General features: G+C 40.3%; 1 protein-coding gene across 3 annotated transcripts in view; it reads right to left on the bottom strand.

The window, feature by feature from the left end:
- Window positions 1-26,950, bottom strand: part of tyw1 (tRNA-yW synthesizing protein 1 homolog (S. cerevisiae)) — a 112,821-nt gene that overhangs the window by 49,980 nt on the left and 35,891 nt on the right. For all 3 annotated transcript variants that reach the window (XM_048557258.1, XM_048557259.1, XM_059655314.1), the window contains 5 exons: window positions 20,293-20,345; window positions 18,093-18,211; window positions 15,845-15,954; window positions 14,021-14,198; window positions 11,372-11,507 (listed from right to left, as the gene is read on the bottom strand). In XM_048557258.1, coding sequence (XP_048413215.1) covers window positions 11,372-11,507; window positions 14,021-14,198; window positions 15,845-15,954; window positions 18,093-18,211; window positions 20,293-20,345 — 596 coding nt within the window. The remainder of the gene's footprint in view (window positions 1-11,371; window positions 11,508-14,020; window positions 14,199-15,844; window positions 15,955-18,092; window positions 18,212-20,292; window positions 20,346-26,950) is intronic.

Genomic DNA, 26,950 nt, shown 5'->3' with positions numbered 1-26,950 from the left:
AGCATGCATTCAGTGCATTTCTGAAAGCTGTAATCAAATTTTTAAGCAGGGCAGGTCGGGGGTGGGGGGGGAGCATTCAACAATCCTATATTTCCAGATGTGAAATCCTTTTCTAATTATTTCCCAAGCAATCGCAACAGGGATTTACCTGGCTCCAACGTGAAACAGAATTAGCCTGAACTCAGTACTTCAATGTAAATGAACTCAAAATGCTAAAAATTTAATCCTACATCTTTTCTTCACATATTAGATAGAATACCAGTGTTGCTGGTTCAGCAGCATTAATTACTCATCCCAAGTTGCCCATAAAAGGTGGTGGTGAATTGCTTCTCAAATCACAGCAGTCTCTGGGGTGTAAATATAACCACAGTACTGTTAGGAAGGGAGTTTCAGCAATCTGACCTATTGATAGTGAAGAAACAGCAACATATTTCCAATTCAGTATGCTGTAGAGTTTAGAAATGAATTGGCAGGTGGTGGTGTTACTACGTATCTGCTGTCCATTGCTGGTTTTGGAAGGTCGTATCAAAGGAGCCTGGATGAGTTACTGCACTGCATATTATAGACAGTTCACACTGCTGCCAAGTGGATAGTGCGGTAATCAAGGGGGCTACTTTATCCTGGATGGTGTAGGTACTTGAGTATTGTTGGAGCTGCTCACATTAAGCTAAGTGGAGAGTGTTCCTCAACTGTCCTGACTTGTGCTTTATGGGTGATGAATTCTCTGAAAATTGTCATCTGTACTTCTGGGGGCCTTAAGAATAGGCAGAGATTAATCATCCATTCAGCATTTCTGGACAAACGTGGATGCAAATACTACAACCTTATCTTTGTACTGATATGCTGGACTTGCCTTATGAGAACGAAAACATTTGTGGAACTCCTTTTCCAGTGTTCCACCACCACTTACAACTGGATGTGACAGGACTGCAGAGCTTAGATCTGGTCTGTTGGCCCTGGGATCACTTAGCCCTGTCTATCACATGCTGCTTACACTTTTGGTGTGCAAGTCGTTCTAGTCTGTAGTTTCACCAGCATGACACCTTTTGCTCCTGGCAAGCCCTCTTGCACTTTTCACCAGCCCAGTGGTTGATCCTACACCTTGATGGCAATGATACTGTGGGAGATATACTGGGCCATGAGATTAGAATTTGAAAACTAATGCAATTCTGCTACTGTTGATGGCCCACACCACCTAATGATGCCCAGTTGTGCGTTCCTGGAGCGGTTTGAAATCGATACCTTTTAGCAGCATGGTAATACCAAACATAATGGAAGGTATCTTCAACGTAAACACCAGGCTTCATCCATAAGGACTGTGCAGTGGTCACTCCAACTAATACTATCATGTACAAACGCATCTGCAACAGGTATATCGGTCAAAATGAGGTCAAGTAGGATTTTCCCTCTGGTTGTTTCCCTCACCATCTATTGCAGGCCCAGTCCGCAGTCATGTCCTTCAGGACCCAGAAATGCTACTGTCAAGCCATGCTTGCTAATGAACACTGAAGTCACCACCCAGCATTCACTCGATGCCTGTGCTGCCCTCAGTGTTTCTTCTGAGTGTCGTTCGATATGGAGGAGTAAATTCATCAAACAAGGGGCTGGGAAATATATAATCAGAAGGTGTCCTCACCCACATTTGACCTGATGTCATAAGACTTCATAGTGCTGATGATCAATTTTGAAAACTCCCAGGGTAACTCCCTGCTCGCTGTATATCACTGTTTTGCCACCTCTGGCAATACTACCCTTTCAGCAGTACAGGTCATACATTCAGATTCTGTCGGTGGTGTCTAGGATGTTGGCTGTAAGGTACGAATCTGTAAGTGGGATCTGTCAGGCTGTTGCTTGACCCATGTGAAGGGAAAGCCTTCCAGTATACGTACAGGCACAAAAATGTTAGTAAGGACGATGCTGATGGGTCGGCCAGTTTGGGTCTGTCATTGTTATTTCCGCTGCCTGGGTTGCTGCCGGATAGTTGGTCCGGTTTCATTCTTTTTCTGATGCACAATGGAGATTTGATTACCTCTCTACCTCACTTCGGGGGATTTAAAAGTCAGTAGCTGTGGGTCTAGACTCACATATAAGCTAGAGCAGGTAAGATGTTGGATTTATTTATCACCCTAAAAAACATTAGCGAACTAGATGGGTTTTTGTGGAAAATAATGGTTTCACTGCTGCCATTAGACTAGCTTTTGTTTCCAAAAAAATCCAATTAACCAAATTAAATTTCACAATCCGATGTGGTGGGATTCAAATCTAAAACTCCAGAGCATTAGCTGGGACTCTGGAATATGTTACCACCGCACCACTGGCCACCAGAGTGCCACTCTCAAACACTTAAATGTTTTTCTATTTCATTATTGCTATATCTAGTCATAAAATTACAATCTATTAGTTTTAGGTTTTATTGCTCCAATAGATACTCTTCAAGCCACACTGTCCCAACAGTTTACTTCTTAATTCCCAGAGTAATCCATTTATTTCTGAAGCACAAAGGACAATCATTTATACTTGGGTCATCAATTGCATCTAATTATAAAGTAATCAACTGGCAAAATACATATTCATTCAAAGTAGAATATGAATTCCTCTCCTATCTTTCACTGAAAGATGGCATTCCAAATTATTTAAGCAAGTGCACACCTTTTTGGATTGCACCTAATTAATTAGTGGACTAAAATGGCAACCCTAACATGACAATCAACTTTGTGTATTGTTGCAGCCAAATAATCAACAGGAGCCATGGAATGTGAAAAAAAATCCATTCTGTATGAATACTTTGACGACTTTGTCTTGACTTTGTAGATGTATATTAATGAAGCACGTTCAGCCTTTCACGGTGCTAAGCTCTGGATTCTCCATTTATGAATTATTTCTTTTTCCAGGTTCCGAGATTTATGACTGACATTATGTAATAATGTACAAAAAGGTCAGCTTTACATTCCATTCGCATAACTTAGCTTCCGCACTGCCTATTTTTATTAATGTTAAAGCCTTTCCAAAATAACTTTCACCAATGTAATCTGCAGCTTTGTGACAAAATTTTTTTATACCATTTCCTTCCTTTCCAAAAGAGAGTGATTTCACATAACTTATCAATTAGCAAATTTGTGCTTGTATGCCACTTTCATTCAGACTATAAATATCAGAGGTAGGGAATGAGGACCAAGTCTATGGTGCAACTTGAAGATACAGACTTTAAATTCAACAGACGGGTTGGGGGGGGCGTGGAATGGAAATCTGTAAGGACAATATACTACATTTTTCTGAAGGGGAACAGGGCGGGGAACTTGCGTTATGTACAATTGACAAAAACAGTTGTATTTTACACATCTTGGAATATAGTGATGGATTTTTATTGACAAGAATCTTGTCATACTTGAGCATGGCTAAGAGCTTCAGTAGTGAAGGAGTTAAGGTAGAAACAGATGAAAATAAGTGGCCTTATTAATGCAAACTCTGAATGGCTTCTCTTAAACAGCATTTCAAAATCACCTACAATCTCATTCAGAATTGACTGTATCCAAAGAGGGTTTATGGTTTTAGAGACCAGAGTTTGTCCTTGGCAGCCAAAGAAATGCTTCAATTTTCTGATCTTAAAAGGTGGATATGATGTATTCAAGACAGCACAGAGATGACAATTTGGCAGTAACGAAGTGACTATGCAGTCAAATATGGTTGTCAACATTCCCTTCAGACCCCTTCTGCAGATGAACGGGTAGAATATAAATTGGAGTAAAGAGGAAGCCACATGTAAGAAATATTCAGCAGGTCAAGCAGCATCTATACAGAGAGAGAAATATAATTAATGTCGCAGGTGGATGATCTTTCATCAGAATGATGGAGCTTGACAGCACAACCACCAACAAGGATTTTGAGAAGCGATGAGACCTAGGGGACAGGGTGAGGTGGTCAAAAGGAAAAGGAACAGAAGACCAGGAGATGTTGCCAAAGTGTGATCTGAACAATAGACTATGCTGCAGCCATTGAAATCTGGATGGTGCAAATAATAGATAGTAAAATCAGGTGGGAAAGTTTCAGAGGGAAGAAAAATATTGCCACTGTCAGTCATTAGTTAGTGCTCAGCTGCCGATCTAGACAGATGACAACGGTCTTAATTTTAAGAGAGCAGTGAAGTAGTAATTGCAAACTGAAGTAGTATCTACAATGGTAAGGAGACTAAAAAGATTTATAAGAATTGGGAACAGATGTCAGAGTGAGGGAGTGAGGAGGTGCTCAAGCTCTGGAGAAGTTTGATGATGCACGCAATAGATAGAACCATAGAATGATCTGAGATTAACAAGGAGCTCATTCGTGAGAAATTCAAACCTAAGAACCTGGGAAGAGACAAGATTTTATCACTATTCCTCAGTCAAACAAGAAAGTAAATCAAAGCAGGCATGATAACATACAAAGGAAGAAGAACATGGCTGAAAGTGGAATCATAGGGCCAGATAAATTTGGCAAGTAAAAAATGGAAGATATATCGGTTCAGATCCGAACAAACAACAGTCACAGTATGAACTTGAGATAATACTACAAAAACTAAGAAGATACTAGCCTTTTATTTGTATCTATTCAGTTTTAGACTTCAAATGTGTTCAACTAGGTGCTTCCTGTCAGCTTAATAATTGTCACTTTATTCTTGTGCAAAATATATAGAACAGTAAGTTGACCAGTTGGTGCAAACTTTGATTGGCAGAAGCCAAAATGGACAGTTAAACAGTTCAAGCTAAAAGTACACATTAACGCATGGATTAAAACATTCTACAGTAGAGCATTGTTGGATATTAGGAAATTGGAGATCAATTTTTTTTATGTATTTTAAACTGGTCTACAAATTTCAGACATAAAATTACACAAGAGGTCTATATTTTTTAATTTATAACCGTACATCTAAAAATGATTTTGCTACTGCTGCAGAAGAGGAGTTATGCAAATATTTTGTAAATTAGAGCAGAGTGTAAATATTGGAAGAGTTGGAAGTGTGCAATTTTGACATTATAAATTTTTTCCAAACTTTTATGCATTACAAAAAAATTAAATATACAGGTAATTATTCAATCACAGCATTTATTTATTAAATTGGCAGTTTAAAACTATTCCTTTGGGAATATTTGAAAGAATTACTGAGAAAATTAATAAAAGCAATGGAACAAAGTGAATGCAAGTTATAATATAAAATGATTTAAATCTCAACACCACTTTCATTAGAACTGTCTTCAGAACAGAAATTATTTAGAGTACATACAAAAGTAAAATGCAAACAAATATGGGAGAAAAAATATAGTTAATCTAAGAAATAATAACAATATAGATATTTGAAACAGTGTGCTAGACATTTTTCATTATTTATCCTGGATTTATGGAAACAGCATGAAACAAATTCTGCACATTGCTTTTTAATTAACTGACTAAAGATCGTTTTTGCAGGGGTATTTGAAGTCAATAAAATCCAAACTCATTTACCAAATGAATCATTCACTATGAATTTGCAAAGTTGCTATCTTCTGATTTCCCTTAAGCATTGTAATTAACATTCAATAGAAACCACCATAAAAGTTCTGATCACCAATATGCATACATTACTCCTGTTTGTTCTAAGTAATTATTTTACAGTCCACCTTAAAGATGACAAAACAATGAAACTAGGCAATCGCTTCAGTGCGCATCCACCAGAAGCCCTTCCAAGAAGTGTCACCTGATCAGGGAGATCGTGCAGTCAGGAAAGGAATCCAATCTCAAATTCAAACTGTGTAAACAGCATTCTCCAAATCATCCAACCTGTAATGCTCTTTCTCCCATAAGTAATGGGACCAACTATCTCATGATGTAATCAGAACATTATTAAAAAGGTCATGTTAGCCCTCATGTCAAAACAAGAGAAGTGTTTTCTGCCCCCAGAGCTTCACTCACCCTTACTGTCAAAACCCAAACATATTAGAAGTGCATTTAGCAGTTGAGGTGGGAGAACACATTAGAACTTGAAGTATAGTCGCTGCAGTGCTGTAAGAAATATGGCACCCAACATATACACACTGCAATGCAATGATGACCAGAGGATTTATTTTGTGATTGAGACACAAACATCAGTCAAGGCACGGGATAACTCCTCTGCTCTTCTTTGATGTGGTGCTAAAGAATCTTTCATATCCCATGCAGTCTGGCAGGTGGGGGTCATGGATTCAAATTTTATCCACAAGAAAGCAGCTCCTACAGCGCTGCAGCAGAAAATCATGGGAATCGTGAAGATCAAGAAACAGGCTTGAAATTTTCTGGGGAATGATTAAAATAAAAACACTTTTCCAAAATGTTTTCAGTAGAGCTTTAAAACCAGCTAGGTACAGAGCAGAAGTTGAAAATATTTTACAGAGAAATCACCAGGAGTCAACAAGTTATGGGCAGCTCAGTGGCTAGCACTGCAGCCTCACAGCACCAGAAACCCAGGTTCAATTCCACCCTTGATGACTGTCTGTATGGAGTTTGTACATTCTTCCGGTGTTTGCGTGGGCTTCCTCCAGGTGCTCTGGTTTCCTCCCACAGTCCAGGTTAGGTGGATTGGCTATGAAAATTTGCCCATAGTGTTCAGGGATGTGTAGATTATAGGAGGATGGGTTTGGGTGGGATGCTCGGAGGGTCAGCATGGACTTATTGGGCCAAGGGGCCTGTTTCCAAACTGTAGACATTGTATAACTGTTTAGAAGAAAACTAAGACCCAACGATTATCAGAGAAAAACCTCATGTCAATAACATTCACAAAAGGAATAAAATACTGTTTTTCCCAGGATCTAAATGAGGAACGGGGAAGCCGAAATTGTTGATAAAAGCATAGATTTTATAAATGTTCGTGGACAGGGCTGTTTCTTGCCCAGCCCCACCACAAATTTTTCCAAAAGTAGGAGCAGCATTGAATTGTCCACCTGATCCTGGGCAAGTTGAGGCTCTTATGTGGATATTAATGACCATGTCGGGGCCTCACCCCTACACCAGCTGAATTTAACCTGTCACAAGAAAAGCCCATTTCTACTGTGGGGGCCAGTAGAAGGTATGGAATAGGGACGGTGCCCCTCAACCTATGACAGGATTCTCCTTCATAGGTCATTCACCCTCCAACAGGTGCTCTCTTCCACAACCCAGCTACTCTAGATTCACCATTCTTGCAAAATTCAAGTGAGTTCTCCCTTGTCAGGGCTCCCTAGTCTTGCTTGAGCAACATTTCCATCCCTTATCTCTCATTCCGGTCCCTCATGCTGGGACTACTGTAGTCCCTACATTGACACTGATTGCTGCTGAGCTCAGAACTGAGAGCTCCCAGAGATAGGACTTCTACCCAGAGTGTTAAATAGAATGAAGTAAAAATGGCTAAAGATTATTTCCTATCCTCTAAATAGATTAGCATGCAAAAAGAAGCATATCACCAACTGGAGAGAGATTTAATGCTACTGAAACTTATTACCCCATGCAGCAATCATTCTCTACGTCTACGTCAAGTGCAGTTGGTAACATTTTGGTTCATATTCCAGTTTTCAATTCCATCTGAAAGTTAGCACAAACGGCTACATCAAAGCCAGGCTATCCACAGCTACTAAAAACACAAACTGCATGCTTCAGTTTCATGCATGCAACAGAAATAAATACCACTCTAACAAAAAGGAACTGTTCAATGTGTCCACTCACTAAGCTTTCATAAATGAAAGACATCGACACTACTCTTAAAACAGCAGATTTCATTCCCTTTGAGGGAGCCCTTTGCCACCAGCCAGCCACATACCCATAGGACACAAACACAGTCAGGTTATCCAGGGAGAAGGATGGAAGATGAAGACGCCACCCCAGTAATTAAAACTTAAAGACTGCTCTGTTCTGACTCAGAACCCAGGACTTGATTGTTAGTTATCACAGGATAAAGAATCAATCCCATAAGGGCAAACCCCCACGCCCACCACCTGGATCTGGATAGTGGCCTTCTGGGACTTGGTGGAGCATCCTGACCCACTATAGATCATCCTTGTTATAACTGTAGTACAGGTTCAAGCAACCTGCCTAACATGTGCAATCTTCCCCCAGTGGAGACAAAAGCCTGCTCCCACGTTTCCCGATTGCATATCAAACAGTCCCAATTATGATGAGAATGAATGCTTGGGCATGGGGCCTTTTTCCCTGGGCTATGACCCTCCATTTGCAGAAGACTGGTGAAGTTGATCTGGAGATCAAAAAGGAAGCAATTATGGAATACCTGTATGTTCAGACTGTCAATATATGCAGAAACGAGTTAAAATAATACATGACTAGAAGCTCAAATAGGGAAACTTTAGCTTTGTGAAACAGTACAGTGCGGCACAGTGGCTCAGTGGTTAGCATTGCAGCCTCACAGCACCAGGGACCTGGGTTCGATTCCCACCCCGGGCGACTGTCTGTGTGGAGTTTGCATGTTCTTCCCGTGTCTGCGTGGGTTTCCTCCCAAAGTCCAAAGATGTGCAGGTTAGGTGGATTGGCCATGCTAAGTTGCCCGTAATGTTCAGGGGTGAGTGGGTTATAGGGGGATGGGTGTGGGTGGGATGCTTCAAGGGGCGGTGTGGACTTGTTGGGCCGAAGGGCCTGTTTCCACACTGTAGGGAATCTAGTCAGTACATACTGCTGTATTTGCAACCTGTCTTTCCCTTGCCTGAGAAGTCACGTAGGACAGATGCCAAAAAGCTAGAGTTCATAGCATCTGTACACTCTTATCTTCACCACATTCTGCTTCAATTAATGTATGTCTGGCTGTCTAAGTAACGGCTTTACCTTGCTAAAGTACAGTACAACTGTAGTTTGTTTTAGAGGTAATGTGAACTGCAGATGCTGGAGAATCCAAGATAACAAAGCTCTGATGAAGGGTCTAGGCCCAAAACGTCAGTCTTTGTGCTCCTGAGATGCTGCTTAGCCTGCTGTTCATCCAGCTCCACACTTGGTTATCTTGCAGTTTGTTTTAACTGGTTTGTACCACTAATTCTGCCCATGGCCACATTACGTTTGCACACGGTTTTACGTTTTGTGCACAGTTGATTATATTCTGTATATTATTAAAGGTCGGGGACTGTCCAACGTGATCAGAGTCTCCCTGAACATCCTGTGAGACTGTCATGGAGCACTCCCTGCTGTAATCAAATGCAAGCTTGAATAAAGAAGTGCTACTGCTGAAGCAAGACTCTCGTCCTTGTGGTGTGTCTTTTAGAGTTTGAGAAGACCCCCTACACTCTTTGCAAGAGTGAATATAAAGTGAATATATTGTAAGTGAATATTAATATGGCAGATATAACTGTGACCTGTATCTTGGTGCATAACAAATGTAAATGTAATGTCAATTTTTAGCCAGGAAGATACAAACTTAAAAAGAATTAAAGCAGTCAGTTGGATTTATTAGATCAATTACTGAACATACACAGCAGTTGTCAGTGTAAGATTAAAATTTGCAGGTGGTGAAGAGTGGGCACTGGTAGTCTTTTGGAAAATGTGGTAGCTCGGATATTGGGCAAAATACACGACAACATATAGATAGTTGCATTCTTGTGCAACCTCATGCTATAGAAGATCGCATTGGGGGAAATCGCTATACTGTACAGAAGAAAGTTTCACTATCCAAACAGCTTCCACTATTCATCAATCTCATTTCAGCCAATTCACATTAATGAAACTGCATTATAGCAGAAATACCTGTACCAATAAAAAGCTAATGCATCAAAGTATGAAAACTGAAAACAGAGCTCTTTGATTTGCAATTCAACTCAAAGTAAATCAATAATGATCTTTTTGTCTGTCCAAATCAGAAATATTTTCTTAATGCTGCACTATTTATCAACATGGCACATTGATGTATCCATACATTGCAGTATGCAGGAAACTGTGTTACTTGGCACCGTATCAACAAAAGTGTGCTATTAATCAGGATTTCTGTTATTCCCAATCCCCTTCATAGAGTCATACTGCACAGAAACAAACCATTCAGTCCAACTCGTCCACACCGACCAAGCTAATTTAGTTCCATTTGCCTGTGTTTGGTCCACAGCACTCTAGACCTTTTCCATTTGTATACCTACTCAAATATATTTTAAATGTTGTAATCGTACCTGCATCAACCTTCCTTTGGTAGTTCATTCCATACTTACCAATTTGTCTTCCTGTTTATTGGCTCTACTATCATGTTAAGTTTCTGATATTTGTGTACAAAATCACCCTAAACCCCTGGGCAATAATATTCAATAGTGTCTCACCATTTTAAACACAAACATTTTATTTCTCCCTCTCTTCTTCCTACAAAGATGAATCACATTTCATGATATTATATTCCGTCAGCCAATGTTTTAAATATAATTCACACAATACAGACAGCAAAGTAGATGTGATGGGATGTAGCAAACTCTGTTACACTTAGTGCCTTGATGTTGCAATGTTATAATATCCAGTCAGATAACTATCCTCCATCATGGACAAAACATCACTGGGTCTGCACGTGTGAACTGGGCCGGGATCAGGAATTTTAACATGTGACTGTGCAGGAGAGTGTGACAGATTGTGTGAGAGAGAGAGGAGAGAGTGAAATTGTGCACGAGAGCAGGAGTGAGATTATGTATGAGAGTGAGACTATATCATTCTACAACAAATGGGAGAGACTCACCTCCTTCTGTTACTGAGAAGCTTCTGAATTACATACTGCATTGAAATCAGATACTATGTTTGGGAGCAGGACATGGCACAATGGATTAGGACGACTGTTCATTTCAACGTTCAGAACCTCTCCCTGATACTGACACCCAATTCATACTTTTTATTTTTAAAAATGCCAGCTGGAAACCCACAAGGACATCGAAAACCAGGAAGCTGCATTTACCAGGCAAGTCAACTGTCAGCTCACTTTGTTTCAAAGAAAAGCTGGCCTACTGTTTGGAACCAAATGTTAAATGGCAGATTTCTAAACCTCAAATGTCACTCGAGATGAAACTCAAAAGCCACCCTTTGAAGGAAATTTTCTATCACTGGGCACATGGCCACGTGAGAATGGATGTGCTCATACTGCACTGCACTGCAATGTCAATTCACTGGGAATGAGTGTGAACATTGCACTCAGAGCTGCTTATCTAAACCAGTGAGAGTCTCTGTTCACCTTGGTCTTCAGTTGTAATCGTCTGCTGGGTTCTGGTTTTACTCTGATGCCCTGCTGCGCTGGGGCCCTTAGCTGACCAGCTGCTTCTCCTCAAAGAGGAAGCAGCACCTTGTGTCTGGAGTAATGCAACTCCTCAACAAAACACAGCACCATCCATTCCCAGAACATCCCGTGTAACAAAAGCTTTATTATACATTAGTAAAGTTACATAAATAATCTCCATACCTTGTCCGCCAAGGCCTTCAGGGATTCAAGAAACCTTGGCCAGAAGTCCTTAAAAAGAGGGCGATCAATTTTCTTCAGACTATCCTTTGTACTTGCATCCACGCTGACATAAAGCTGAGTAACTGGTTCAAGTTTTCTGAAGGAAAGAACATATTTGAGGAAATTATTTTATTGAAAACTTTTGATTCAGAACAAGAATTTTTCCCACTATGACCAAATCCCTAAAATTAATTACATATCTATCTACTCTTTCTTTACTTACATTGTTACCAATGGAAAAAAAATGGTTACGATGACTAGAGATCAGATCTATTCATGAATCCAAGTGAAATACCTGGTGGCACCTATTAAATTCCACCATTCAATACGATCATGGCCAGTCCTCTAACTCAACACCATATTCTGAATTCCTCTCCTTTAATGTGAATTCATTTATCAACTTCTATCTTAACTATATTCAGTGACTTGGCCTCCACAACCTTCTGTGGTAGCAAATTCCAAACATTGAGTGAAGAAGTGCATCTCCATTTCGGTTCTAAATGGCCCACTCCTTATCCTGCTATCGTGACCCCTTGTTCCAGACTCCTCAACCAGAAGGAGCATCTTCCCTGCATCTAGTCTGTCTATTTAGTTTGTTAGAATTTTATACGTTTCATTTCATTCTACTAAGCAATGGTGAATACAAATCCAGTCAAACCAGTCACAGCTCACACAACATTCATGTCATTCCTAGTATCTGTCTGTCCAGATCACTTTAAAAATAATTTAAAACACTAAGTCAAGGTCATGCCCTCCAACAGCTGGAGACATATCAGCAATGTAGATGGGTTTGCTGATCAGATGCTAATCACTGCAATCTCGGGACATTATGAGAATGTGTCAGAGAAGAACTCTCAAGGTAACCATTTTCAGTTGCTTTTTATTTAATGACCATCTGTCAAGAAATCTGGAGTGTGACTGTTGTCTGCTAATTGTAGTGTTCAGTCTCTCTCACAAACTGCAGTAGCTGGACAGTGTCTAGAAGTGGGGAAACAACTAACAAGTAACATCCATCCCATGCAAGCCCCAATCCATGATCATTTTGTACTGGATCAGTTATGCAACTATCATGGTTACAAGATGGTTTTTTCCTCATCGCTCAGGAACATTGCCTCATGCTTTATTTTCCTATTCTAAGTGGAATGTGATCAGAAAGGTGCATTTCTCGCTGCTACTCATTTAACTGCAACCTTTACCATTAACTTTATAACGTTCTCCAAAGCTGGTACTATCCATGATTATTTCACATTGGCACCTCAGAAAGTTGTCATCTGTTCTGAAATGGGTTCAAAGTTGGCTCTTGGTCACCAAATGACAAAATTCTAATCCACTGCTCCAGCTTGTGACATGTTAATGACCACATAAAAACAAAAAAATTTATGCTGTTTCAGCATGCTACCTGAACACTTGAGTGAATGTGCGTAATAAAAATTAGAACTCCCTTTGATGAACATGTATTTCTTTCCCATAATGCTGTTCTACACTGCATAAAAGGCGAATTTGAAGTGAAAAATCAATCTGCATGACAATACTGCAGTGGAAAATTTACCTTTCACTTTGTGTATTTATATCAACGACCTCTCAGCCACTATTCAAAACATAAAACTTACAAATCAATTTAACTACCTTTCATATTTCTGATATATTGTCAGATTCTGTACATTAATAGTGCTGCATCAGTTTTATTAACAGTAAAATTACAAGCAGCGTTTCAGTGATGCAAATCAAAACATTAAAATATCGACCTATTGTTTAGAACTAATTCACAAAGTAACTTCTATGACATTAAAATAAAAACATTTAAATCGTCAATACTGTAAATTTGGTGTAAAGATATAATTGTCTTAACTTTCAACATCCAGCCAAAATCAAAATATCCTATATTTGATACGTAACAAATAGTAAATCGCACCTCATTTTAAATTAGGCCCTAAGCTCTAGAGTTCCCTCCGACACCTCACCAGCAAACAATCTTTCTTTCCTCCTATAAGATATTACATAAAGCTCTTTGACCAAGCTTTTGACCATCTGAGTTCATATCTCATTTATCATGCCATATCTTGTTACATTATTTTATTTGAAGGGTGAACTATATTTTGTTAGTCAAGTTCCACCGTCCAACTTTTATGAATTTACTTCATTGCACCAAAAACTTACTGCACACTGTTTTGCCCAGCGCATCTCCAATCTTGCGCATCCAGGATTTTAAAGAAAATACATTCAAAGAAAACTTCCGGAAGTAGAAAGTGTGTATTAAATGTGCACTTTTTTTTGTCATTTTTGAAAATCACTGATGTTTCCAAGGAATGTAACCCCAACAAACAATGGGGCTCTAGAGTACATTAAAAGATATGGTAGAAACATAAGCTGCTGTTGAAGGTGGTATTAAATTGTTTAAATATTCTAATTTAATGAATTAAAAATCAAATAGTTAAATATTTCTCTTCTTTTTCACTGAAGTGTTTAAGACATAGTCAAAGCAACATATCAACAATCTTTTTCCATAAAATTCCACAATTTAAAAATATACAATTTGATTGAAAGTTAAGTTTCCAGAATGGATCACAACTTTGTCTATCAAAGGTTGCTAATTTAATTGATGATTCTCACCTGATTTCCTCTGGGAACTGTGCATTTGTTACCAGAAAAGTGGAGATTTTATTATGGTGTAACAGTTTCACTAATTCATTGATTTTGGGGTACATGATTGGTTCCCCTACCAATGACAATGCACAATGTTTCACCTTCATGCCCTCTGCAAAACGTTCACTCTTTACTCCAGGTACACCTGCAAAAATGACATATACAAGTGAAAGACATCAATTAAGAATATTTATTGTGTATTTGGATTGGTGGATCAGAATTCTTGCACTGGAGGTAAGTTTCTTGACATTTAAAAATCAGGACAACAAATTACACTTTAGTCAATATTTTTTAATATCTGGTATCAAAAATGCTCTAAGTCTATCACACAGAATAAAATAATGTGAGAACTGGATCTAAACTTCAGAGGAAAGCAAAGAAGTTGCAGTAAATCTAGCAAGATTAAACATTAGAGGTGCACATAAGCAATGAGTTAAAAATGAGCTGCCGCGAAAATGGAAGTTACTTGTCAGCTTTCCATTCGTTCTTAACTCCATTATTCAATTCTAATTTGTGTTTTGTAAACATTTCAATGTCGCATGTAACGTCTTAGACTAGAAAAAATGCATTCAGTACTACTTTCATTACACCAAAATATATGCACACAAAGAAACAGAAACAATTCCTGCATTTGGATCCTACTACCACGTGGCCAAAGATCTGTGGGTTGAGAAAAGTCCTGTTCAGTCCAATGAGGACCTACAGCAGAAATTCATAATGCTGAGAAGGTGGCGTCCTCAAATCAGGGGACAGCAAACATCTAAAGATTGGTAACATAAGTTATCATCCAAAATGACAAAATAATATTATTCCTGCAATTCATCAACAGCACCATATAAAAAGTACTGTGTGTAGATTTTGAGCTCTCAATCTCCAGATCAGAGAAGCGCAAAGGATGCAGTCACATATAACCACCATCACCTGTTTATTTCTAAGTCACACACCGTCCTGACTTGGACAAACACTGCCTTACTTATGTTGCCTCTGTAACAGAGTCCTGGAACAACAGCCTTAACAGCATACAAGGATCATATTGACTGGAGTTTATCATTCTGGTTCACAGATATTTCAGGACAGCAATCACCAGCCTCACCAGTGATACCTCCACCCGTGAACGAATTAAAGAAAATCAACAGGATGGATTTTGAAGTGACAAATTCATTCTGATCATGTCAAATAGGAAGCAAAACAAATATGAATTAAGACTTGAAAAACTGGGGCCATTTTTGCTGGAATTCAAAAGATTAAGTTGATGTGAAAGACATTCTTAAAATTAGGAAGAGACGGGAGCAGACTTTTTTGTTTAAAAAAAAAGGCCACTTCCATTATAGGAGGAAACATAGATTTAAAACTAAATGCAGCAGATTTAGGACAGACAGCAGAAGAAGCCTGTCTATTTAGCGAGGGTGAGAGAGGTGTAAGATTGTAATGCACAACTTGATTGTGTGATGGCAGTATAGGTTAATCCACACTTATGCACAAGCTAGTAAAGTGCATTAAGTAAAAGAGAACATCGCACACAGAAAAAAAGCCAAGCCCCTCCCCTAGGATCAAGATCATTGCTCTTCAGGAAAATAATACTGATTGTCTGCTTGGGCTGGATATTCAATGTTGGAAATCAAATGGTGAATACAAGGTAGAGCCCATGGTGAGAATTAGAGGAGAAAGTTTCTGTTTCTTTGCCTGTCTAACTTGTCAATCAATGACACTGCCCATTTATGAAGTGAACAAAAAAAAACTTGCCTATAATTTGCAAAATTCTTTTGGAAAAGTTGATTGCCAACCTTTTACCTTTGAACTGTTTTATCAGGTTCTGATGGTTCTCAATTGCTTCTTTTAAAATCATATCTGCTTCATCCATTTTCCAGCGCCATTCAGTTCCAACTGGATTCGTATGATGTCTGACACAACAAATTCAATATCAGTCAATTATTTATTATATCTGTAATTTTACTTTTCACTCAGTTACCCTTACTTTGGGATACTCATTCAAGTTGTTTAAAAATAGAGTACTCTGGTTCAGTACCATTAACTTCACTGTCTGCATTAGCAGCCTCCCTACAATACAGAGTGAAAATTACTTGTCAAAAACTTCATTAATGATGCACAGATCAATGTAAAAAGTGAGCCAGTGTCATTACACATCACCATCCTGAAAATCACCATGTCGTTCTTTGCCTTCAGTAGTTGGACATATCATACAATCAATAACATGACTGAGATCATAAATCAATAGATCATTTCCTTAACATAGCATGTGCAAATTGACAGTATTCAGCATTTTCAAAATAGATACAATTACAAAATCTGATTGTCATTCACAATTTGCTTCCTTTAAATTGTCTTTCAATATAAATTGATCTCTGAAGTGTTTGCTCACCTTTCCCTCCAACGCCCAAATCAGAATATCGTGGCTATGAAGTTGTATATCAAATTGACAACTGTTGACCTCTCTCACAGGCAGATTCTTTTGTCTTTGTCAGAGCTTCCTACATGTTTTTTCAAGATGCCATGAAGCAATGTCACAGAAAACACTATTTTCGATTACACATTGTTTTCAACTGTATATATGGTCTGTCATTTTACAATGATCCAAGCTTGTAGCAGTGTTTAATGAACGACCTCAGAACTTTCCCCTTCCTCCCTAGTTTAGCTAAACAGTCAACTTATTCGCCTCTCTACTGTCTGATAGAAACCAGAAATCACGTATCTTTTAGCTGATCTTTGTCTTGTCTGACAACAGTGACTGTTCCAAAAATAAACAACAGAAAGCAAAATTCACCTCAAGTACATGTGGCCAACAATGAAGAAGACAGCTGATAATTTAACAGACAAAAAAACAAGTCATTTCTGTTACACTTCCTGTCCCCCTCAATAGACATTACAACAATCAAATGAGCTACAGTCTGGTAGTAGCGGCCTGGTTCACTCAGATGGCTGGATTGCAATGTCGAGTTACACCAACATGGGTTCAATTCTTGTATCAGCTGAGGTCACCATGAAGAACTCTCCTACTCAACCTCGCCCCTCGCCTGAGACGTGGTGATGCTCAGGTTCAAAAGCCATGATGCATCTCTCTCTAATAACAGAGCAGCCCTATGGTTTGGTAGGATTGTGGCAACTTTACTTTCAAGCAGTGTTCCATTCATGCAAAAATAGAAACTAATAGAATGAAACAGAACCATTCATAAAAATATAACATCTTAAATACCATCTCAAAGTGTGTTATGTACAAGGTATTACTTAAGTGAGCACAGAGTGGTCATAGAGGCAAATACGGTGACCATTTCTCTACAGCAGGGCTACATAATTTTTTTCTCAAAACAGTGTCAAAATATGATAACTGATGATTCTGTCAGGCAACCCTTTCAAAAAAACTGAAATTTTAATAAAATAATTCATTAATCCATCTTAGATCATTTATGTTGTGATTGAAGGGCTAGACTTCTCAAATAAATAACCTTTAGCTTAGATTGATAAGCTACTTCCTAATGTTTAGAAGAAATTAAACAGTTACAGAATGCTTTAATTATGTAATTTGATTCTCTTGAAATATTAGCCATTATTGACGGTTGCATCCAGCTTTGACCTAAACAGATATGCTTGCCTATAGAACTAACTGAAACAAAGTTGCAACAATGCAATATTGCTTTGGATCAATGAAATAAGTAGCTAGAATAACTTTGTAACCTAAGTGCAACATTTCCCTTTGTAAGAACTAAGATTTTTAACCAAGCCATGTTTAGCTTTTAGAACCTTAGCACTGCAAAGCAGCTGGATTTTAAAATCAACATCTGCAAAATGAACTTCACGGCATAAATGCAGGTAATGAAAGTGACATCAACATTGCAATGGTAAAAAAAATGGACTTCTTAATATACATCCTAACAACTATATTTTTGTGCCTCAAATACTAGATACGATTATACCTCATTTAGTTAGCACACTAATTTATATCACTTGGTTTGATCCTTGAAATCCATAAAAAACCTAAAAACCTAAGGAAATCAACTAATAATGTGCAACCTCAGTCGCTTACCGCCAGCAAAAGACACATTTATTGGCACAGGCTAGACTAGGAGTTGCCTCCATACAGCGATGGCTTTCAATGCCATAGAATGTGTGTTTGTAACAGCCGCCTCTGCCTCGGAGCATGGACTGTGGAAGTAAAGAAAAAGATGCAACAAATCTCACACAAATCAATCAATATTATGTATGTACATTTAAAAATCAAGAAGAGTAAACACCAGATATCAATATGATGCAAATAGAAAAGATAGGGGAGCCAAATGATATGGTACAGGTCAGGGACTTGGATATCACAGTTGTATACCAGACAATACTAATGAAATGTGGGCCACCAGTTTTATAACCTTCCATCATCTGATTTTATTTGCAGTATTTTCATGGATTGAAAAGACTTTTAAAAGGAAAGGCACTGACATAAAATGGCTAGTGATCATCTGACCACAGGTTAAACAAAGCTCGAATGAAAAAAAATGAAAATTTATTATATGCAGTAATAACTGAAGTTTACACTTTTATCAAGAGGTCATGAAACCAGTCAGGTGGAAAGAAACATGAAACTCTTACTTCTTTAATTAGCAACTATGTGCTAAGTTTCATATCTTGGAAGTCAACATGTCTGTCATTACCCAACTTGGAAATACAGAAATGAGTAGCGGGTGAGTCGATTCACCCCACTTCAACTGTGTGTAACAAAGTGAAGATAGTAAAATATCAATTAAGTGTGCAAAATAAGGACTGGATCAGATGTGGAAATAACATTGACACAACATAGGGTCACTGAGACTTTGAGAAATATCTCAAATTTCTGATAAAATGGGAAATCAGAAGGTCTATCTATAACAGGGAAGTCCTAATAATATTTTATAAAAGGGTTCAACATAGTGAACAGTAGTTTGCCTGATTTTCATGTGCACAAATGTAGCCACAAACTAAGAAATGTAGCCCTTTAATAAAGCTTGATTGCAATTCAAAAGGGTCTGTGTGGATAACACAGAAGCTTTGCAATCTTACTGTCGCCATGAGAGGATGAAAGCCATAAACTAGAAAATTAGGGAAGAAACAGTCCAACAATGTTATAATGAAATGGAAGGAGGAAGAGCAGGAAAAATAAAGAACAAGTTTTTGTTGTCCATAAACCTGTGATTCAGCACACTCCTCATCCACTCTTGCACATTCATCTGCACTTGATATTCTAAATTGCATGATATTAAACTATTACATATCATTTAGCACATTAACCAGGATATTTAATATCAGATCAGCGGACATTTCCTCCATTTAAATATAAGTATTTACAGACCCCACCGTAAATGAATGGTGCTCCCTAGCCACCCAGGTTATTAAGTCGTGGACATCTATTTCAGCCCAATCCAAGTTTCCGATCCCCAATCTCTTCATCAAAACTATCTACTCCCACTGCCACAATATTGCCAGTCTCCACCCGACTTCAGCTGAAGCTGTCTTGCCTACTCATCATCTCAAATTGCAATGGTCTCATGGTCAGACTCTCATCTTCCACTGCTGCAAAAGTTACTCTATTAAAAACTTTGTGGATCCTCCCAATCACTGCAAAACCCTTCACTCCATCACAACCCCATAAGCACTCTCCAATTCTGGCTTCTCGTGCATCTGCAATATTGTTCCATCAACCATACTTCAGCTTTTTACTTCAAAAGTTTTGCATTCGCTCATTCAAATACAGCCTCAAATACAAAAATTGATTGATAATGCTCTTGAAGTGCTTTGGTAATTTACTATGTTTCAATATTCAGTGGCACTAATCAGAAGAAGAAGCTTGGAGATGTAAAATGAAAGGTAAACTGTCCAATTACTGTGCATGTAATGTGTGATGTAAATATTAAATAATTTTTTAGTTTTAAATGCTGTCATCTTCAGATTATGGAAGTTTTAGCTCTAATATTTGTAAAATGATGCACAAAAATATTGCAGATCTTTTTGACTTATTCATTGGATCAAACTTTGTGGACTGTCCAAAGAATTTACTGTAATAAAACAGGTGAACCTTGATATATCTTCAATGATCGGCAGCATTTATTTCTATGCCTTTGTCAAAAAAAACTTCGTGATTGAATGCAGTGTCTCATACAAACTTAAAAGTTATCCTTGTGGATCCATTTTAATAAAATTTATATGAAGAGGAGCTCAGATGAACATAAGTTCTGAGATTCATAATTCATGAAATCAGTTACCTTGGTCCATCTGCACAGCTTCACACCCGAGTGACTTCCTATCAGACGGTATCCTGAAAAATAAAATGACTCACAATCATTACTTTTCATTAATGGTTCCTGGCTCCAATAAACTACCATAGATTCTATTTATTTTCTTGGCAATTTTCTTTCCCAGTTCAATTTCATCTTGAACATCATTTAAGCATGTGGGAGATAGATAAGTTACTTGTAGAACCTTCTCATCACATGTCCTCCCCATCCATAACAATTGTAAAAGTACCAATTTATCGAAATCATCCAATTATAGATCATTAAAAAAAGTAAAATCATGGAAATTTTATAATTAGAATTTTTTAATTTCACTTGTAACACATTGTGCAAGCAAATATTACAAAGTATGTTAGCTACCTCATTGTTATTTTAAAAAATGCATTAGAACAGTTAAGTATTGAATACTTTACAACTAAAAATTGCACATCTCTACATAATAACGAGTGGCAATTTTTGCCATACACTGCTGCTTATTGGGTTATAAACTGAATCATAACAAAATAAAAGAGAAATTGGCTGTGTTGAACTTCAGTGTCACTGGAAATAAAGACATATTTTGTCAAAGCTTTTTGTCCTGCACTCAACTCCAATTAGAAAGAAATACAGAAGTAAAAATAAAAAGAACGCTTGAACTGTATGAAATTGTGGATTGTTTGACAAGTTGACTCTGACTTAATGCCACAGAGAATTTACCGGTTAACAAGAACGGCTTAGCTTTATTTAAACTTCAAACTTGGTAGTTTGAGTCCGGTTGGTCAAAGTATTTGACTTGAGAAATGAACTACAGTATGACTATCACCTGTTTGTTGAGTTGAAACAAGCATAGTGTATACATGTTTTTCCAGTCTGCAAAGAAAATGTCCCAGTGCATAAATATATGTACTTTTCAGTACATGCAGGTGCACCATATTATGAGCCTGACTGACAATCCTAAGTTGGTGTCTGTATGACTTTTAACATGATCAGGATTATTTAACGTGCTATCCAATCATGGAGCCAAAGTGATCTGGACAAGTTCGGCGAGTGGGCAATCATAGCAAATGAGTATGAAGTAGATAATGAGGTTATTCACTTTAGTTGCAAAAACAGGAAGACAGCTTATTACCAGAATGGTGATAAGTTGGGAAAAAGGGGAAGTGCTACGAGACCTGGGTGTCTCAGTATACCAGTCACTAATTAATTAGTGAGCATGCAGGTGCAGATGACAGTGATGAAGAAAATGATGCATGGCAAAAGCATTCTGGTAAAGAAGCTGGGATAAGGGCCCTGAAAAATTGCAGCAAGTTGATTCCACTGGAGCACTGTATGCAGGTTTGGATGTTCTGGCTATGTAGGGAGCACAATGAAGGTTTACCAGGCTGATTCCTGGGATGGTAAGACTGAGACATGAAGACAGACTAGATTGGTCAGGACTGTGTACACTGGAGTTTGCAAGAATAAGAGGGATCTCACCCTATAAAATTTGAAGATTAGACAAGGTAAATGCCAAAAGCAAGTTCCTAATGACCAGGAAATCCATAATCAGGTAACACAGTCAAAGGATTCAGATAGGTTATTTAAGACTGGAGGTGAGCAGAAATTTCTTCAACTCAAGGAGTTGAGCCTGTGAAATTCTCCATTGCACAAAGTAGCTGAGGCCATTACAGTTAAAATGTTTTCAAGAAGGATTCGGATATAGTTCTTTGGGCGAAACAAATCAAAGAGAATGTGGAGAACATGGAAACAGCGTTCAGAGTTGGATACAAAGGTAGCAATTGCTGAAAAGACTCAGCAGGTCTGGCAGCATCTGTGAAGTTAATGTTTCAGGTTGAGTGACCCTTCCTCAGAACTGATGGTAACTAGGAAAATATTGGTTTACATGCAGAAGATGGGGTGGGGGGTGGGGTGGGGGGGTGGGGTGGGGGGGTGGGGTGGGGGGGTGGGGTGGGGGGGTGGGGTGGGGGGTGGGGTGGGGTGGGGGGTGGGGTGGGGTGGGGTGTGGGGTGGGGTGGGGTGGAGGGGGGGGGTGGGGGGGGTGGGTGGGGTGGGGGGTGGGGTGGGGTGGGGTGGGGTGGGGGGTGGGGTGGGGTGGGGTGGGGTGTGGGGTGGGGTGGAGGGGGGGGGTGGGTGGGGGGGGGGTGGGGGGGGTGGGTGGAGGGGGGGTGGAGGGGGGGGTGGGGGGGGGTGGGGGGGGGGTGGGGGGGGTGGGTGGAGGGGGGGGTGGAGGGGGGTGGGGTGGGGGGGGTGGGTGGAGGGGGGGGTGGAGGGGGGTGGGGTGTGGGTGGGGTGGGGGTGAGGGGGTGGGGGGTGAGGGGGTGGGGGGGTGGGGGGGGTGGGTGGTGTGGGGGGGTGGTGGGGTGGTGGGGGGTGGGGGGGGTGGTGGGGGTGGGTGTGGGGGGGGTGGTGGGGTGGTGGGGGGGGGTGGGGGGGGTGGGGGGGGTGTGGGGGTGGGGGGCGTGTGGGGGGGGGTGAGGGGGTGGGGTGTGGGTGGGTGGGGTGTGGGTGGGGTGGGGGTGAGGGGGTGGGGGGTGAGGGGGTGGGTGGTGTGGGGGGGTGGTGGGGGGGTGGTGGGGTGGTGGGGGGTGGGGGGGGTGGTGGGGGTGGGTGTGGGGGGGGTGGTGGGGTGGTGGGGGGGGTGGGGGGGTGGTGGTGTGGGGGGGGTGGTGGGTGGTGGGGGGGTGGTGGGTGGTGGGGGGGTGGTGGGGGGGTGGTGGGGGTGGGTGGTGGGGTGGTGGGGGGGGTGGTGGGGGGGGTGGTGGGGGGGGTGGGGGGGTGGGGGGTGGTGGGTGGTGGGTGTGTGTGGGGGGGTGGGGGGGGTGGGGGGGTGGTGGGGGGGTGGGGGGGTGGTGGGGGGGGGTTGGGGGGGGGGCTGGGGGGGTGGGGGTGGGGGGGGTGGGGGTGGGGGGGGTTGGGGTGTGGGTGTGGGGGGGTGGGGGGTGGGGGTGGGGGCGGGGGGTGGGGGTGGGGGGTGGGGGTGGGCGGGGGCGGAGGGGGTGGGGTGGGGGCGGGGGGGGTGGGGGTGGAGGGGGTGGGGTGGGGGCGGGGGGGTGGTGGGGTGGGGGCGGGGGTGTGGGTGAGGGGGTGGGGTGGGGTTGGGGGGGTGGGGGTGGGGTTGGGGGGGTGGGGGTGAGGTTGGGGGGGTGGGGGTGGGGTTGGGGGTGGGGGGGGTGGGGTTGGGGGGGGTGGGGTTGGGGGTGGGGGGGGTGGGGTTGGGGGTGGGGGGGGTGGGGTTGGGGGTGGGGGGGGTGGGGTGGGGGGTGGGGGTGGTGGGGCACAAGGAGTTCAAAGAGAGAGAAGAGCAGTTAGACAAAGGAGTGGGCAACCACCTGGCTAGGAGGGTGAACAGCTGTTAATGCAGCCTGTTAGTAAATAACAATAGGTATTGTGTAATGGTAGACTACATGATAACAGACTTGGTTGTGGGGTTTGGGGTATGGACTTCGGGGAGCCCTAAATTTGAACTCAAGATTGAGTCCAGAAGGGTGCAGGATTCCCCCGGGACAGAAAGAGGTGCTACTCTTCCAGGTTGCACTGAACTCCAAAGTACTGTGTTGGATGATCAACCATGATCAAATTGAATGGTGGATTAGGCTCAAAAGGCTGAATGGCTAGTTCCTGCTGCCAGTTTCTGAGTCTACTGCCCGTCGACATCTTTGTGAACACAGGCATTCTAAAGGTAGTTTTTAAAAGTTTCACTAGTTTTTGTAATTAGCACATTGTTTTAAATAAAATCCGTGTCAGAAAAATGCATTGCCATGGCAACCTTCGAACACTGATGACAACATGGCTCAGAGCATGCATATTTATGCTTTAGGGTTTGCATCAGTGCTTTGTTAAAAAAAGACCCAAATTGACATGGGCCATCAAAATCAAATTTACACGAATCATACTACTGAGTGCTCTGAATTAATACATTTTTCATTAATAGTCCACAACCATACATAAACAGCAAGTGTTCTTTCTACTTCATTATTGCAGCAAAGGTAGGTGATGGTTTTGCTTTACCTATAGTTTGCTACACAGATGGAGGAAATGGGCACGTGAGCTTGATGATGGAGATGAAGATGAAGAGCAAGAAATGTATTATATCTAGAAGGCAAACCTGTCTGCAAGAGGAAGACTGTACAGACAAAGATTATTCTATTTTGCAATGTTTGAAACAAAAGTTTATTCGATGAAAGGAACAAGACTGAGTCATTATCATCTGCTTCTCCTCATAGAATTGCTATGTAAACTTACCCAAATTAAAAGGAAATCTGCAGTACAAAATTTGGTCACCATTTCCACTATGCTCATTATGTCTGTCTTACTTGACTTCAGTAGTACAATGTAGTTTTGAAAGGAAACAATATGGCCAGCGAAGAGAACGTAATATTTTAGTTGTTTAACTAGACATCTCTGACGACTGAAGGTTAGCATTTGGGTTGTAACTTTACAGAATTATTTTCTATCAGATTTGGTAATCATTTTCTTTTTATAGCTAGTGATTTCTGATTAGGAGTTTTAGATCAATTACAATGGCCCACTTTTTAGAGAGCGGCTTTCGACTGGCGGATTTTTAGTCAACATGACAACTGAGTTAATTGGCATGCTTTGCACACCACAGACATTTCCCATATCCTATGGCTATTTGGCAGATGTAAAACTTTTAATTACATGGATAAATGAGTGAAGTTATTTTATAAACGGAAGGAAATAAGGAGCAAGCAGCGATAAAGGTTAGTGTTGATAAAATCATGACATACATTGCCAGATTTTGGCAGACTCGAGAAGGTAGTTTTAGTAACAATGAGGAGGTGGAGGGCGAAGGGGCAGTGAAGGAAAGGAAAATGAGTATGCGGGTCAAAGAGACACGAGTTTTCAAAAGATTGTAGTAACACTGGAAAGCACAGCAGTAACAAAGGTTCTGTTTGGCCAGTTCTAAAATGCCTCTCTCCTACCTTCTACATTAAATATCTATTTTTTTCTTTAATTTTTTTCCACATGAGAAGCTTCAGCTCACGGGAGATAGCAATCAACTCTAAAAATTGCTCTGTGACGTCCATCACTAATTAGGATTCACCCAATTGATAGTTCCAAGATGTATAAACATAGCCAACAAAATACTCTTCATGGGGATTTCACATGTTCCCAGCAGAGATTGCATCTGAAACAAATAGGATTCCCAAAATTCTGACATGGCATCATTGATAGCACAAGAAGAATATGAAACTTGTAGTTGAAGCGTTTGTTCATCTATACCTAGAGTATGCAAGTTGCTTGTGAGACGTAAATAAGATTGCAACAATCCAAAAACATCAAGCTGCACAATTCAGTACAAACCACACGAGGGTCACATCCCTGATCAAAAGGATTGGAATGGAATCACTAAAGCAAAGGAGGAAGAAAAATAGACTGACTGACCGAGTCATATAAAGCATGTTGAGAATTAACAGAAACAATGACAACAGAAAAGCACACAAAGGTAGCCATCCATACAAACTGCAAAGTGACCATTTGTTTCCAATGATCTTTCTTTCTAAGAACAATGTCAAAATTGCAAAAACTGCCATAGGAAACATTCACATCCTATCACTTGAAATGTTCAACTGTCATCTTTGGATCATTTCCAGATCAAAACTTTTTAAATTAAATTACTGAGACTACCATGTCAACATGGTATGTCTGGTTCAGCTGTGCCAATCATGTAAACATTGGCAGTATACACTTGTTAGTCTCTAGTGCCATTACAATGAAAGCAGAAGCAGAATCTTCTGTAGCTTTGCCAAGTAATCAATTTTGCACATTCATTACCTGCTATATCAAGCAGTAACAGTTACTCAGCTTAAATGCACAGCTATTGTCTGCGTCTACATACTAATTCAAAGTAGATTACACTGACCATGAACTTTTTTGTTGACAATTACAACAGAAAATAAAGATTATCCCTATTTTAATTTATATATTGGTTTCATTATTTCTGCATCATAGTCTATTCAAATTTCACATTGATATTAACCAAATATTTAGCCAGATACTTGCTAAATATGTTGAATGGCAGGACTTCAGAAAAAGATTGATCCTAATTTCCAACTACTTTTACTCATGATTTATAAATTTAAAGCTGTGAACTCAAATTGTGTGCTCACAGCCCATCATACAGCTTGTTCAGTCATGTTTTCTACCTTTCAAAAATATATCGTTAAACTTACTTCTGCAATTCGCTCCTCAAACCATGGAGTTCCATAACCCAACACTTCATTGCAGTCCTTCTCTAAAACTCCTGAACAATGATTTTCTAAAGGCAAGGGTCCTAAAACATGGTCTTTTTTATTTACAGTCACATGTCCTTGAAATATAATCAGTGTTTGTTCAACCTTGTTGGTAACAGCTTCATATTTACCAGGATCACTTCGTGAAGGATGAAGGATAAATTAAGAGATAGTGAACCTTAGGTCTTTAGAAGATGGAGCCTAATGATCCTAACATAGTAAATGTAAACGGAAATCAATCATTGCGCCATGCAAAATAAAAATGTCTTATTTTCTTAACCCACGATTGTCAGGTTTGAAAGGGATACATTGGATAACAACACTTAACAGCTGGTAGCTGTTTGTCGCAAAGAACATCTCGTGTAATCACAATTTCCAGGTGCGCATTCAATCAT

This window comes from Stegostoma tigrinum, chromosome 27 (genome assembly GCF_030684315.1).
Source record: "Stegostoma tigrinum isolate sSteTig4 chromosome 27, sSteTig4.hap1, whole genome shotgun sequence".
In the NCBI taxonomy this organism is placed as follows: domain Eukaryota; kingdom Metazoa; phylum Chordata; class Chondrichthyes; order Orectolobiformes; family Stegostomatidae; genus Stegostoma; species Stegostoma tigrinum.
This window is presented reverse-complemented; position numbering and strand designations above follow the sequence as displayed.